Source organism: Delphinapterus leucas, chromosome 15, assembly GCF_059928025.1.
Source record: "Delphinapterus leucas isolate spDelLeu-1000000601 "Yukka" chromosome 15, BTC_Dleu_Yukka2, whole genome shotgun sequence".
Lineage (NCBI taxonomy): Eukaryota > Metazoa > Chordata > Mammalia > Artiodactyla > Monodontidae > Delphinapterus > Delphinapterus leucas.
This window is the reverse complement of record NC_143143.1, coordinates 15,084,418-15,100,975: the sequence shown is the minus strand read 5'-3', so window position 1 is coordinate 15,100,975 and position 16,558 is coordinate 15,084,418. Positions and strand designations below refer to the sequence as shown.

Here is a 16,558-nt window from a genome sequence, read left to right as displayed (position 1 = left end):
CTAAGAAGAGAACAAAAGGGAAATAGTTTAAAAGAGAGAGACAAAGATACAGCAGCAGCCTAGGGCAGTAAGTGTTGTTTAAAAGAATAAACTCTGTGCAAAGAGGTGAGCCCAGCCTCACCTGGGGCACCTCCCTCCCCAGCTCCCCGGGAGCCTCCCCTCATCCTGCCCTGAGAATGAATGAGTCTGGCCACCGCTGCTGCAGATGCATTCAGCTGGACATTGTGGGCTTCAGGAGAACTGAAGCCCCCTTAAAACCAAGACAATTGCTTACAAAACTAAAACCACACCAGGTGGTAAACATCTGAGTTCTAAACTAGGTGGCAATCACCTCCAGGCCAGACAATTTCAGAGAAAGAAGATCAAAGAGAAGCCTGTGGTGCCGTGGAAATGCCCGAGGCCTGGAATCAGGACCAGAGCAGGTATTTCCCGGCTGGCATCCTGGGTGAAACTGAGGGACCTCCCTCCCAGGAGGGCATGTTATTCTGGGCTGAAGGAGATGACAACCCCAGAGTGTGTTAGCAGCACTCTACTTTTCACTGGTAGAATTATTTAAAGTTACATTGTTTCATTAATTTCTGCTCAGTGATACCTTCTTTTAGTCAATGATCTTTTTAAATGGTATTTTCTCTTTTTCTGCCAGGCTACAGACACAATATACACTAATTTAGAAGTACAAAATTCTCTTACTTGACCTTTGTCTTCATTTTTATTTTCATACCATACAAGGGCGGGCGGGCGGGGGGGGGGGCAGGGAATAACTAGATGCTTCCCTTCTCGTTAAATTTAGCCTCCTCCTAACTGAGCTCCCTGCCTCTGCTGCAGCCCTTTCTGCATGCCAGCACCAGCTCAGCTGTCCTAACACACTGACTTCTTCCTTCTTGGTCCAGAAGCCTTCCAGGGCTTCCCAGGACCCAAAGGTAACACCAGAGTGCCTGGTATGTGGGGTCTTCTTCTCTTGCTGAAGAGAAAGCTCACTCGTGCCTAGGACCATGCTAGTACATCCTTACCGTGCTCTGCTGCTTCCCCTCCCTCTAGAAATTCCACACACACACGCACCCCGCCAAGTCCTGCCAGGCCTCCACATGGAGGCTGCTAACCGTCCTTTAGGGCACAGATTCCTCTGACCACCTTCCAGGGCTACACACCTGCATGCACACCACTTTCTCTTGGTTCAGTCAGGCTGTATCATTTTCTGACTGGTAGGGTCATCTGGAATTTGTAATTTTGCTCTTTCTGGACACCGGGATCGGGGGCCCCCTGAGGGAACCCTGCATTTTATGCCTTGCTATTCAACTAGCCCGGCGTTCACTACTTAGTCGACCCCAACATCGGCTATAAATCATCTAAGAATGTGTTATCTTGAACTGACTCAAGTAGTGTTAGAAGGATCCCAAAAGATTCTTTAACCATGAATGCTTAATCACTGACAGAGAAAGATGCTATTTTTAGAGCTCAGGAAACTAGGTAGTAAAACGTTCACCACTATATTTTTGGTTCAGTTTTTCTTAAGTTAGAACAAGACAATATAGTCAAAGTCCTACATGAAAGGGACATGTGATAAGTTAAGGTATTGGCTTAACTTGAGATATTGGCTATATAGCATTTGTTTCCTGCTAGTCTCAGAAAACAATGTTAATTCAGAGGAATAAAATGCCTTAATATGGGCGTGGTATCAAACCTCCCTGAGCCTCAGTTCCCTGATCAGTAAAAAGGAGAAGATAATGCTTTTACCTCACAGGGCTGTTACAAGGATTAAATGAGATAACGTATGAGGAAATAGTTTATCAAATATAAAACATTACAATTTCGGTTATAGTAATAAGAGCTGCATTATTTGTGGAAATGAAGCCAAACCTTGTTGAGCACATACTTGGGCTAAGAGGTGGCAGCCATCCTGCAGGGACAGGGGTCTTTGAAAGTTTTAAAAGGTTTTTAAGTTTCTTATTTGCAACCCTCCTTGGGTTTGCAAAAAGTCAATTAATATATTGAGATTGAATTTGTTTTATTTATTTTGTTTTTTTATTTTAGGCTGATACAGGTTTTTGTTTAACTCTCACAAATTGTACTGAGTTCTAAGTCAGCTGTCAATAGTAAAAGTACAAACGCAAAAAAATTAGTACACTTAATACATACAGCAGGAGGACAGGCTTCCATGTCTGTGGCTCCATCTCCAATCATGACTACTTTCTTAAAATGAAATTTTTCCTTTAAAAGTTTAATAACTTTTCCTTTCCCACCAGATTCGGCTGTTGGCTGCATCTCATCAAAACCTGCATATTCACCTTAAAAGAGCCATTAAAACAGTGTTAAAGATCCACAGGATTGTATCAGTAGGGCCAGCCTTTTGCATAGATGATAGACTCACCTTCATGTCGCTCACAAAGCTAAAAACAGCCTTCAGTAAAGTGACACAGGCTGGACTTATTCCTCAGAATGAACAAGCTTTGCTTTTAAATTACAAACACCTCTTGTCAAGGTTACTCCTTTAGATGATAAACATCTTGGGGTAAATTAATTTTATCCTCTAAGCTTCCAGTGTCATAATTCTCAAAACTTGTTGAGGTGGCAGAACACCATGAAATAGTAATATATTAATTTAAAACATGTTGATATACAATTTCATCTAAGAGGAGATTCCAATTTATATTTGATGGATTATTTCCATTCTTACAGTAATTACCACACTTATTCTCTACTTCTTTTTTTTTTAATGATTTCTATCTATAGACCCTTAAAAAGTGTTCTATTAACACATTTAATTTATTTTTAATTAATATTATTTGGTGTTAAGAATGTCAGCCACCCCTTGACATAACTGGAGACATCTTGAGATGACAGAAAACTACAGCTGTGGCTCTGTGATGGTCCAGAGAGGGGCCAGGAGGTGCCTCCAAAGGCAGCTAAAGTGCAGCGACTTGCTCACAAATTAACTCTCCTTCCTGAGTCTAAATTGATTCAGATACATGAGAGCTTTCATAGAACTGAAATATGATGCATAACAAAATAAGTCACGAGGGTTACATAAGAACTAACATTTTACTCAGTACAGACATTTATATACAGATAGATGATTATATCGATACTGAAGGTAGGAGAGATGATGACCTAAGTCTATTTTGCAGGGCAAACGATACCAAGGTGCAAAAGACATCAGTAAAGAGAATCCTTTACCTCAACATTTAACTCTGATGCCACCTTGCTTGAGTTGCATTCCAACAGACATTACCTAGGATGTTGAATACTAAAACTGAGAAGAAGGAGAAAATGTTACTATTAAAGACTTACCATTAAAGTAGAATTTCAGCCTGTTGGCAAATACATTGGTTGATGGGATGTTGAGCTTTGAAGCAACATGCTCCACAATGCTCCTAAAGCCTCCAGATATTAGAAAAACCTGAACATTTCGCTCTTGTAGGCGACTTACTAGCTCCCTGAAAAAATAAAAACCAAAAAACGTATAAAATACCAAATGCTGATTAATATAAAAGAGAAAACATGAAAAGGAAACTCAAATATATTTTTTCTCCAAATGCATTTGCCCAAGGTACATCAGACAAGGTATACCGCCTAATGAATTAACGTTTTATATATGTTTTTCTAAAAGCACTTAGAAATGAGTGGGTGGGGCTTAACTGCTTTAGGAAACCATTCCACAACTCTATTCTGCCCACGGATCCTGAAACACAAGAAGAAGAGGAGGCTTAGGCTCTCTGTGGGGAGAGAGGGAGGGCAGACATGGGCAGGACCAACTAGCAGACAAGACCATATACAAGTACCGAAGGAACCACGAAGAAGGGAGCTCTAAAGTAATGGTGAGATACCCTCAGGAGGACATGCCCCCAAATGCAGGTGCTGATAGGGAGACAGGTGTACCCAGACCGGGGAGCCCCTTACCTTATGCCGGGGGTCAGGTGAGGTGGGTGCTCTGCTATAAGCCTTTGCACCTGTTCCCTGGAGGGCTGGATCAGAGCTAAGCGCTCTGTGAGGGCAGCCTTGAAAGGCATTGCCCCGCCCATGGCTCGCCGTGTCCTAGGAGGAAGACCCAAAAATCAGGCCAGCTAAGTGCTGTCTTCGAAGTTTACACGCCTACCCTCCCCCGCTCCTCACAAGGTCCACGCACGAGGAAGGTGCCCCACCATACAACAGACGTGGTGCATGGCCATGGGAGTGAGTGAGGCCTGGGATAAACCACTGAAGGTTTGCTTGAGAATCGCATTAATATTTTGAAGCCAAAATAGCCTAAGTCTATTCTGCAGAGCAAATGAGACCAAGGCACAAAAGACATCAGTAAAGAGAATCCTTTATCCTTTGCATCCACAAATACACCACCCAGTGAGCTAAGAAAACCACATATACTATCCACAGGTACCTGCCTTGGAAGCTGTGAGTGTTTGTAAACCAAGAAAGAAACCAAAGGCCCTGTACTCTTGCATCAAAGGAAGCTGAACATGAAATGGTCCATGACCTAGTGACTGCAGGTGACACAGGGAGGGCAGGAGGGAGGGAGGGACTCTCACCCAGGCATCCATGGAGAGACTCTGAACTGTAACTAGCTTTCTAACAAACCACTAAGGCCACACAGCACTGGACCCCTGGAGACCCCCCAGGTCATCTTCTTTGGTTACTTATCGTCATCATTCCCCTGACCAAGCTAAGAGTATGTCATCCATATTTGTTTGTCAGAGGCAACCATATATTTTTTGGCCATAAATATTTGTATAAAGGGATGGTTGGATGATGTACACTACCAAATTCAGCTCTCAGTGATGGAAGAAAAAGCCTAGTGCCCATGTTTCATAGGCAGGGACTAAGATCAGGCTCTGGGCTCTGGTCCTGCATGTCATCCAAAAGTCACTCTTCCTTTGCAATTCTTTATCATTTCATAAGGTGAGTAAATACTGTTCCTACATTTCTGACACAGCATCCTCAACTCCACAGAATTTGGCCAGCTCATCAATTCCTTCTTCTCTGATGACTGTGCTGTCAACATCAAAGCACACTGCATCAGCTGAACAGAAAAGTTTCCTCAACTCTGAATGGGAGACCATCCTGGGAAGAATTTTCCTCCTACAACAGAAAAAGATAAATATAGTTAAAGACATAAAATATAGTCATAAAAAGGTCTAATTTTGCCTATGACTGTCAATATATTTTAATTTGTATCAAAGTCAGTGTAGCCCATATAAGCATGTCCTCATGGAATCATTCTTTTTTTTTTTTTTTAACACAAATTAAGTATCTTCTAAATGTCAGGCTCTGGGGTTACAAAGATTAGCGGGACCCAAACTCTGCTCCCAAGCATTGTCTAGTGAAGGTACCAACTTATAAATATATTTGATGTTCAACCAATATTCAAGGACTTTTGACCTAACAGAGCAATAAAGGCAAGGGCTACAATGGAAATGTGCGTAAGATACCGTGAGCACACAGAGGAAACGTTGAACCTTGTCTATGAAACAGGGCTTCCAAGAAGTACAGGCATTAAGCTGAATCTTGCAGAGTAAGTGGCCCTCTGAGTGGGTTCTCAAAGGGCAGGGTATCAATTTGGGGTGTGCTGGGAATTAGCAGGGAGGGAGACGGCAGCAAGGAGAGAGGGTAATGTTGGCAGAGGGAAGAGCAAGGGCAAAGGCGATGCAGCAGAAGGATGGATGACGTGCTGGAAGCTGCCCAACAGCCCAGTCCAGTTGCCAGGCAGTGCACGGAAAGTTAGTGTGGGCTGGGCTCAGGAGTTTGGATTTTAACTTCTAGCTAACGGGAAACCTTGCTTTCCACCTCAGAAGAGAAGTCAGAGCTACATACACACGTGTTAGTCTCTGGTGCAGAGGTGGTAACTGAAGTCACAGCCTGATGGAAGTCACCACGGAGAGTGGAAAAAGGGAGAAAGAAGAGGCCTGAGGACAGAGCGCAGGAACGGGACATTCAAGTCAGGAGCCTGAGAAGGAAAATGAGAGGGAAAGGTCACGGGAAGAAACTCTGGGAGACCACAGTGCTGCCGAAGCTATGGAGGAGAGTTTCAAAAGAATTTTGAGTATTTCTTTCTTTCTCTTTTCTTTTTTTTAGGAAAATCACTGGACTAGAATCATGGACGTGAACTAGATCCTAGAGGTCACCCAGACCACTCACCCATCAAAGAGACTAATATGTCATGTACAACGCCACACGGACAATGCAAATCAGCATAAACAGTGGCTGAAAACAGACTCAAAAGAGTCTGGCTAACCCACTTTGTAACTGATTTCAAACCAGTGCATTTGGGGCTTCCCTGGTGGCACAGTGGTTAAGAATCTGCCTGTCAATGCAAGGGACATGGGTTCGAGCCCTGGCCTGGGAAGATCCCACATGCCGCAGAGCAACTAAGCCCATGTGCCACAACTACTGAGCCTGAGCTCTAGAGCCCGCAAGCCACAACTACTGAGCCCATGTGCCACAACTACTGAAGCCCGCACTCCTAGAGCCCATGCTCTGCAACAAGAGAAGCCACGACAACGAGAAGCCCGCGCACTGCAACAAAGAGTACCCCTGCTCACCACAACTAGAGAAAGCCCACGCACAGCAACGAAGACCCAACACAGCCACAAATAAATAAATAAATCCAAAAAAATAAAACAAAAAAAAAAACCAATGCATTTGGCAGAATGATCTGGTTCAAAGTGGACCTGGAAAAAAAAAATCTTTTAAGCCTGAGGTCAGCAAACTACAGCCAGTAGGCCAAATCCAGCCTGCCACTTATCTTTGTACAGCCTACAAAGAATGACTTTTTTACCTTTTAAGTAGCGGGAAAAAATAGAAGAATAATATTTTGTGAAACATGAAAATTACATAAAATTCAAAATTCAGTGTCCGAAATCAAGTGTTATTGGAACACAGCCATGTTCATCGTTTATGTGCCTGTAGCAGCTTCCCCACTACAACAGACAAGTTGAGTAGCTGCATCAGAGACTGTACAGCCTGCAAAGCCTGAGATATTTACTATCTGGCCCTTTACCAAAAAAAATTGTTGATCCTTGTTTGACCCCTTACAAGAGAGTACTCCAAACAGGAAATGTGAGTTTCATTAGACACCCAATAAAAATAGGCAAGGGAGGGTAAATTAATGAATCCAGTTAGATAATGGAATCTTAAACTCTGCACTAACATTATCAACCTAAATGTGAATAAGCTTCCATTCAACAGAAAACTATTCTTAAAAAACATGAATACTAAACACATCTGCTCCTGGTTATCAACAATCTGTTTTTTCCCCCAGCATCACGCTCTTGTTCAAGCTCATCCCTCAACTTAGAGGACTGACTTCCCAGGTTCACAGATCATCGGCTCTTTGAGGCTAAAAGCTCCTTTGCTGGTTGGTTCTCTTCCGTTCTCTTAATGTTGAAATGGCCCATGGTTCGTCCCTGGTCTTCTCTACCTATACTCACTCCCTAGATGAATTAATTCATCCAGGCTCATGGCTTTAAATGCTGTCTCTATGACAGTAACTCCCAAATGTACACCTGCAGCTCAGTTTTCTCTCCCAAACTCTAAACTCCAACTACCTACCTGACTTCCACTCAGGTGTTTGGTAAACATCCCAAACTTAACATGTCCAAAACTGGACTGCCGCTCTTCCCTCCCCCCAGAAAACTGTCATTCTTGCAGCTTCCTTCTCTCCCTTGAGGGCAATTCCATTCTTTAGTCACCCTTGACATTTCTCTTTCTCTCAAATCCCACATCCAATCTTTCAGGAAATGATGTTGGCTCTGCCTTTAAGCTCTAACTAAACTATGACCACTTCTCACCACATCCACTGCTATCGTTCTAGCTTGAGTCACCAATGTTTCTTGGCAAGATTATACCAAAAGCCTCCTAAAAGGTCCCCACCCCAGTATTTGCTCTCGACATAACAGCCAGGGAATCACTGTAAGCTATAAGCAAATCATGCTACACTTCTGGCTCAAAATCCTTCACTGGCTCCTCATTTTACTAAAAGTAAAAACCAAAGTTCTTATGATTCCCTAGAAGGTCTGCCCCCCAACTCTGGCACCACCACCACCATGCCCTCCCCATTACTTCTCTGACCTCATTTTCAACTCCTCTCCCCCTCGTTCACTCTGCTCCAGCTACACCAGGCAGACTCCCCACTTAGGGCCTTTGCTCCAGCTGTGCCCTCGGAGGGAAGGCTCTTCACGCGAATATCCACTTGGCCAATTCCCTTGGCAAGAGTTTGCCCAAATGTCAACCTGACCACCCTGTTTACCATTGTAACCCCCCCTCCCTAACCTTACCCCCAACATTACTAACCTCCCTCACGATGCCCTACTTCTTTTTTCTGTAACATCTCTCATCTTCTAACACACGATAAAACTTATGTTTGTTATGTGTTGTCTATCTGTTCCCATTAGGATGTAAATTTCACAAGCATAGGATCTTTATCAGCTTTGTTCACTGCTGGATCCTTAAGACTGAGAACAGTATTCGGCATACAGCAGGACTCAGTAATATCTGTTGAATTAAGTGAATGAATAAAGCTCAAATGCCATCTTCACTATCAAGTCTTCCCTGATTCCCCTGAGCTGGAAAAAAATCTCTCCCCAGAACTTCCACAGTACTTCATGTAGATCTGTTTTTTTCAGATATGGAATTCATAATATTCCAACTTATCTTAAATTGAGTTATGTGCATAGCACCTCCACTCTTGGATTGCAAGCTCTTTACACTAAGATCCAAAATTTTCCAAAACACCTATTGTTTTGAACCTCTTTTGAGTAGATGCTCAATTAATTCTGAAGGTTGAATGAATGAATAAATGATAACATTTTGAATTACATACCCATAACTAACCATTTTTTTAACTTTTTATTGTGGCAAATTTCAAATGCATACAAAAATAGAAAGTACAAATACATGAACTCCATGTATTTATCATCCTGCTTCAACAATCATAGCAAATCTTGCTTCATCCACCCCACTATAAAAGGTTCTGCACCCCAATTCCAACATTGGGGGGGTAGGGCTCCCACACTACCAAGCAATTCTCGGACACCAGCAGGGTATCCTACATTTCAACTCAATTCCGACACTATCTACCCATAGGAAAAGCATCAGATTCCACAGGTTAAGGGTTCAGTCCCACAAGACTGACCCCACTCCACCCCCAACACACATACACACACACGCACACACACACGCACACACACACACACACACATTTCAGATGCCAGTCACAAGTCCACAAGTCCAGATTATCACCTGTGCTTCTGACTGACCAGCTATAGACTGGAGGTTCCAACAACCCCCTCCTTGGGTTTGATTAATTTGTTAGAGTGACTCACAGAACTTTACTAGATTTATTCTAAAAGGATATAACTCAGGAACAGCAGATGAAAGAAATGTACAGGGCAAGGTATGTGGAAAGGGGCATGGAGCTTCCATGCCCTCTCCAGGCATGCTGTTCTCCCCAAATTTCCATGTGTTCACCAACCTAGAAGTTCTTCGAACCCCGTCCTTTTCTGTTTTTATGGAGGACTCATTACAAGGGCATAATTGATTAAATCATTGGTCATTGGTGACTAAGCTCAGCCTCCAGCCTCTCTTCCCTCCCCAGAGGTCAGGGCAGTGGGACCAAAAGTTCCAACGCTCTAATCACATGGTTGGCTCTCATGGCAAACAGCCCCCATCCTTAGGTGGGTCCAAAAGTCACTTCATTAACATAAGACACATCTTTATCCCTCTCATCACAGGAAATTCCAAGGGTTTTAGGAGCTCTGTGCCAGAAATGGGACAGGACCAAATATATGTTTATTACAAATCGCAATCTCACACCCACACACTTCCACCTCTGAGATAAATCTGATTTATCTCAAAGCAAATCACATCATTTCATACAAAAATATTTCAGTATGTATTTTTTAAAGGTAAAGACTTCTCTTTTAACATAGTCATTTGCACTTAAATTTTAACTCTACTGCTATGCCTGCCTGTGTTCAGGTTTGGCTGCTGAGGACTGAAGAATCAAATCAGGTTAATCACATCAGACCTCCTGATGCCCTTGCTCATCCATTCCTCATCATTAGCATATAAATTAACAAAATGTCTCTGTTATTCATTCATGCCCTTCATGATTTGAATCCTATTTCACCAATCTATTCCCCATTGTTCTTCTCCCCCCACATACACTCACATACACACACCCACACCTTATGCTCAAGGAATACAGAGGACTTCTTGTTCCTTAAACATGTCATGATTTTTTAGTTCTCTGTACCTTTGCAGATGCTGTTCCCTCTGCCTGAAATCACCTAATTACTCATGTCTAATGGGAAAATCCCTATTTATTCTTTAAGGTTCAGATTAAATTATTTTCCCTGTACTAGCTCCTTCATAACCCCCTCAGAGAATTAATTAATCACTCCCATTCCCTTCCTAGAATGTGAGTTCCTTCAGGGTAGGGACCTTGACTGAATTATCTTTCTGTTTCCAGCACAGTGGGTGCTAAAATTAAATGTTTCATGAACTAGAGTTGAATCTAAGCAGTTCCTGAGAACAGAGAATCGAGTAGATTACTATTCTCAATAAAACAATTCCAATTTAGTGTGCTATTACCCTAAAATTAAAATCCTTAACAAGCAATGATGACTATAACAGAGAAACAGAATCAATATCATATATTCTGAAGTTGGAAGGAAACTCAAAGCCATTATCTGGGGCTAGTCCCATGCCTTTCTGCAGGAACAATATTAATACATCCATTTCACAGATTAACTAATAGAGGTATAAGGAAGTTAAATGCTTTACCCAAGGTCATACAGCTCCTAAATGATGGGCAAAGAACTGAAACTTGGGTCTCAAATGCACAGAGACAATATAAAAGAGGGGGATAAATTAAGCAGAATTAAATAAGGTTAGACATTGTTAAGAACGTAACGTGGGGACTCCCCTGGTGGCACAGTGGTTAAGAATCTGGCTGCCAATGCAGGGGACACAGGTTTGACCCCCGGTCCGGGAAGATGCCACATGCCACAGAAGCAACTAAGCCTGTGTGCCACAACTACTGAGCCTGCGTGCCTAGAACCCATGCTCCACAACAAGAGAAGCCACCACAATGAGAAGCCCACACACTGCAATGATGCAACTAGAGAAACCCCGTGCACATCAATGAAAACCCAACACAGTGAAAGAAAGAAAGGGAGGGAGGGAGGGAGGGAGGGAGGAAGGGAGGGAGGAAGGGAGGAAGGGAGGAAGGGAGGGAGGAAGGAAGGAAGGAAGGAAGGAAGGAAGGAAGGAAGGAAGGAAGGAAGGAAGGAAGGAAGGAACGTGGACCCAGGAAGTGTCAAAGACTTTCAGCAAGAATTCAGACTGTCCCCCAAGAAGACATACATATGGCCAACAGGCAAGTGAAAAGATTTTCAACATCACTAATTATTAGAGAAATAGCGAAAGAAGAAAGTCTGCCCATTCTTTGGGAGACCAGCAGATAGAAACAGGTTTCATAAATTGTCAAATTCCCACCAAGCCAGCGAACTCCAAGGAGCTCCACATCCCACTCTCTGTGCCTCAGAAACACCCATTTGGCTCTGGTCCAGAGGGAATTAACCTAATATTACATGGCTAAGCAGGCTCGCTATAAAAGCCTAGAAGACAGAAGTCTATCAGCAGAGAAGCAGTGCTTAATGCAGTGCAGTTCCACTGAGCATGGAAAATGAGCCATTTGTAAATGGAGAGAAAGCCAGCAACAGACAAACAAACGATGTTAGAGGACCTAAAATGAGACAAATGGAATAGGCTAAAGATAAGCATGTACAGGAGGCGACATTCACAGGTAGACAAGATGAAAAGGCAGAGGGCTATGTACCAGATGAAGGATCAAGATAAAACCCCAGAAAAACTACTAAATGAAGTGGAGATAGAAAACCTTCCAGAAAAAGAATTCAGAATAATGATAGTGAAGATGATCCAGGACCTTGGAAAAAGAATGGAGGCAAAGATCAAGAAGATGCAAGAAATGTTTAACAAAGACCTAGAAGAATTAAAGAACAGACAAACAGAGATGAACAATAAGTAAAATGAAAACTACACTAGAAGGAATCAATAGCAGAATAACTGAGGCAGAAGAATGGATAAGTGACCTGGAAGACAGAATGGTGGAATTCACTGCTGTGGAACAGAATAAAGAAAAAAGAATGAAAAGAAATGAAGACAGCCTAAGAGACCTCTGGGACAACATTAAACACAACAACATTCACATTATAGGGGTCCCAGAAAGAGAAGAGAAAGGACCCAAGAAAATACTTGAAGAGATTATAGTTAAAAACTTCCCTAACATGGGAAAGGAAATAGCCACCCAAGTCCAGGAAGCGCAGCAAGTTGCATACAGTATAAACTGAAGGAGAAACACGCCAAGACACACAGTAGTCAAATTGGCAAAAGTTAAAGACAAAGGAAAATTATTGAAAGCAGCAAGGGAAAAACAACAAATAACATACAAGGGAACTCCCATAAGGTTAACAGCTGATTTCTCAGCAGAAACTCTACAAGCCAGAAGGGAGTGGCATGATATACTAAAGTGATGAAAGGGAAGAACCTACAACCAAGATCACTCTACCCAGCAAGGATCTCATTCAGATTCGATGGAGAAATCAAAAGCTTTACAGACAAGCAAAAGCTAAGAGAATTCAGCACCACCAAACCAGTTCTACAACAAATGCTAAAGAAACTTCTCTAAGTGGGAAACACAAGAGAAGAAAAGGACCTACGAAAACAAAACAATTAAGAAAATGGTCATAGGAACATACATATCAATAATTACCATAGACGTGAATGGATTAAATGCTCCAACCAAAAGACACAGGCTTGCTGAATGGATACAAAAACAAGACCCATATATATGCGGTATACAAGAGGCCCACTTCAGACCTAGGGACACATACAGACTGAAACTGAGGAGATGGAAAAAGATATTCCATGCAAATGGAAATCAAAAGAAAGCTGGAGTAGCAATACTCATATCAGATAAAACAGACTTTAAAATAAAGAATGTTACAAGAGACAAGGAAGGACACTACATAATGATCAAGGGATCAATCCAAGAAGAAGATATAACAATTATAAATACATATGTACCCAACATAGGAGCACCTCAATCCATAAGGCAACTGCTAACAGCTATAAAAGAGGAAATCAACAGTAACACAATAATAGTGGGAGACTTTAACACCTCACTTACACCAATGGACAGATCAGCCAAAATGAAAATAAATAAGGAAACAAAAGCTTTAAATGACACAATAGACCAGATAGATTTAATTGATATTTATAGGACATTCCATCCAAAAACAGCAGATTACACTTTCTTCTCAAGTGCGCACAGAACATTCTCCAGGATAGATCACATCTCGGGTCACAAATTAAGCCTCAGAAAATTGAAATCATATCAAGCATCTTTTCTGACCACAACGCTATGAGATTAGAAATGAATTACAGGGAAGAAAACGTAAAAAACACAAACACATGGAGGCTAAACAATACGTTACTAAATAACCAAGAGATCACTGAAGAAATCAAAGAGGAAATCAAAAAATACCTAGAGACAAATGACAATGAAAAAACGATGATCCAAAACATATGGGAAGCGGCAAAAGCAGTTCTAAGAGGGAAGTTTATAGCTATACAAGTCTACCTCAAGAAACAAGAAAAATCTCAAATAAACAATCTAACCTTACACCTAAAGGAACTAGAGAAAGAAGAACAAACAAAACCCAAAGTGAGCAGAATGAAAGAAATCATAAAGATCAGAGCACAAATAAATGAAATAGAAACAAAGAAAACAATAGCAAAGATCAATAAAACTAAAAGCTGGTTCTTTGAGAAGATAAACAAGATTGATAAATCATTAGCCAGACTCATCAAGAAAAAGAGGGAGAGGACTCAAATCAATAAAATTACAAATGAAAAAGGAGAAGTTACAACAGACACTGCAGAAATACAAAGCATCCTAAGAGACTACTACAAGCAACTCTATGCCAATAAAATGGACAACCTGGAAAAAATGGACGAATTCTTAGAAAGGTATAACCTTCCAAGACTGAACAAGGAAGAAATAGAAAATATGAACAGACCAATCACAAGTAATGAAACTGAAACTGTGATTAAAAATCTTTCAACAAACAAAAGTGCAGGACCAGATGACTTCACAGGTGAATTCTATCAAACATTTAGAGAAGAGATAACACCCATCCTTCTCAAACTCTTCCAAAAAATTGCAGAGGAAGGAACACTCCCAAACTCATTCTATGAGGCCACCATCACCCTGATACCAAAACCAGACAAAGATACTACAAAAAAAGAAAATTAGGGCTTCCCTGGTGGCGCAGTGGTTGAGAGTCCGCCTGCCGATGCAGGGGACGTGGGTTCGTGCCCCGGTCCGGGAGAATCCCACATGCCGCAGAGCGGCTGAGCCCGTGAGCCATGGCCACTGAGCCTGCGCGTCCGGAGCCTGTGCTCCAGAACGGGAGAGGCCACAACAGTGAGAGGCCCGCATACCACAAAAAAAAAAAAAAAAAGAAAGAAAGAAAATTACAGACCAGTATCACTGATGAATATAGATGCAAAAATCCTCAACAAAATACTAGCAAACTGAATCCAACAACACGTTAAAAGGATCATACACCATGATCAAGTGGGATTTATCCCAGGAATGCAAGGATTCTTCAATATACGCAAATCAATCAATGTGATACACAATATTAACAAATTGAAGAATAAAAACCATACGATCAACTCAATAGATGCAGAAAAAACCTTTGACAAAATTCAACATGCATTTATGATAAAAACTCTCCAGAAAGTGGGCACAGACGAAACTTACCTCAACATAATAAAGGTCATATACGACAAACCGACAGCAAACATCATTCTCAATGGTGAAAAACTGAAAGCATTTCCTCTAAGATCAGGAACAAGTCAAGGATGTCCACTCTCACCACTATTATTCAACATAGTTTTGGAAGTCCTAGCCACAGCAATCAGAGAAAAGAAATAAAAGGAATACAGATTGGAAAAGAAGAAGTAAAACTGTCACTGTTTGCAGATGACATGATACTATACATAGAGAATCCTAAAAATGCCACCAGAAAACTACTAGAGCTAATCAATGAATTTGGTAAAGTTGCAGGATACAAAATTAATGCAAGAAATCTCCTGCATTCCTATACACTAATGATGAAAAATCTGAAAGAGAAATTAAGGAAACACTCCCATTTACCACTGCAACAAAAAGAATAAAATACCTAGGAATAAACCTACCTAGGAAGACAAAAGACCTGTATGCAGAAAACTATAAGACACTGATGAAAGAAATTAAAGATGATACCAACAGATGGAGAGATATACCATGTTCTTGGATTGGAAGAATCAATATTGTGAAAATGTCTATACTACCAAAAGCAATCTACAGATTCAATGCAATCCCTATCAAATTACCAATGACATTTTTTACGGAACTAGAACAAAAAATCTTAAAATTTGTATGGAAACACAAAAGACCCCAAATAGCCAAAGCAGGCTTGAGGGAAAAAAACGGAGCTGGAGGAATCAAACTCCCTGACTTCAGACTACACTACAAAGCTACAGTAATCAAGACAATATGGTACTGGCATAAAAACAGAAACATAGATCAATGGAACAAGATAGAAAGCCCAGAGATAAACCCACACACCTATGGTCAACTAATCTATGACAAAGGAGGCAAGGATATACAATGGAGAAAAGACAGTCTCTTCAATAAGTGGTGCTGGGAAAACTGGACAGCTACATGTAAAAGAAGGAAATTAGAACACTCCCTAACACCATACACAAAAAGAAACTCAAAATGGATTAGAGACATAAATGTAAGACCAGACACTATAAAACTCTTAGAGGAAAACATAGGAAAGACACTCTGACATAAATCACAGCAAGATCTTTTGTGATCCACCTCTTAGAGTAATGGAAATAAAAACAAAAATAAACAAATGAAACTTAAAAGCTTTTGCATAGCAAAGGAAACCATAAACAAGACGAAAAGACAACCCTCAGAATGGGAGAAAATATTTGCAAACAAATCAATGGACAAAGGATTAATCTCCAAAATATATAAACACCTCATGCAGCTCAATATTAAAGAAACAAACAACCCAATCCAAATATGGGCAGAAGACCTAAATAGACATTTCTCCAAAGAAAACATACAGATGGCCAAGAAGCACATGAAAAGCTGCTCAACATCACTAATTATTAGAGAAATGTAAATCAAAACTACAATGTGGTATCACCTCACACCAGTTAGAATGGGCATCATCAGAAAATCTACAAACAACAAATGCTGGAGACGGTGTGGAGAAAAGGGAACCCTCTTGCACTGTTGGTGGGAATGTAAATTGATACAGCCACTATGGAGAACAGTATGGAGGTTCCTTAAAAAACTAAAAATAGAACTACCATATGGTCCAGCAATCCTACTACTGGGCATATACCCAGAGAAAACCATAATTCAAAAAGACACATGCACCCCAATGTTCATTGCAGCACTATTTACAACAGCCAG

The 16,558-nt window shown here is 41.2% G+C and overlaps 1 protein-coding gene across 5 annotated transcripts in view; it reads right to left on the bottom strand.

Moving 5' to 3' along the window:
* PSPH (phosphoserine phosphatase) overlaps positions 1 to 16,558 on the bottom strand; it is a 57,663-nt gene that overhangs the window by 8,142 nt on the left and 32,963 nt on the right. For 2 of the 5 annotated variants that reach the window (XM_089895844.1, XM_089895845.1), the window contains 4 exons: positions 4,912 to 5,070; positions 3,898 to 4,032; positions 3,289 to 3,434; positions 2,137 to 2,285 (listed from right to left, as the gene is read on the bottom strand). In XM_089895844.1, coding sequence (XP_089751970.1) covers positions 2,137 to 2,285; positions 3,289 to 3,434; positions 3,898 to 4,032; positions 4,912 to 5,051 — 570 coding nt within the window. In that variant the 5' untranslated portion in view covers positions 5,052 to 5,070. Of the gene's footprint in view, positions 1 to 2,136; positions 2,286 to 3,288; positions 3,435 to 3,897; positions 4,033 to 4,911; positions 5,071 to 16,558 lie in introns of those variants that run through there. The other 3 variants (XR_002646655.2, XR_016387779.1, XM_089895846.1) reach the window with 3 other exon arrangements.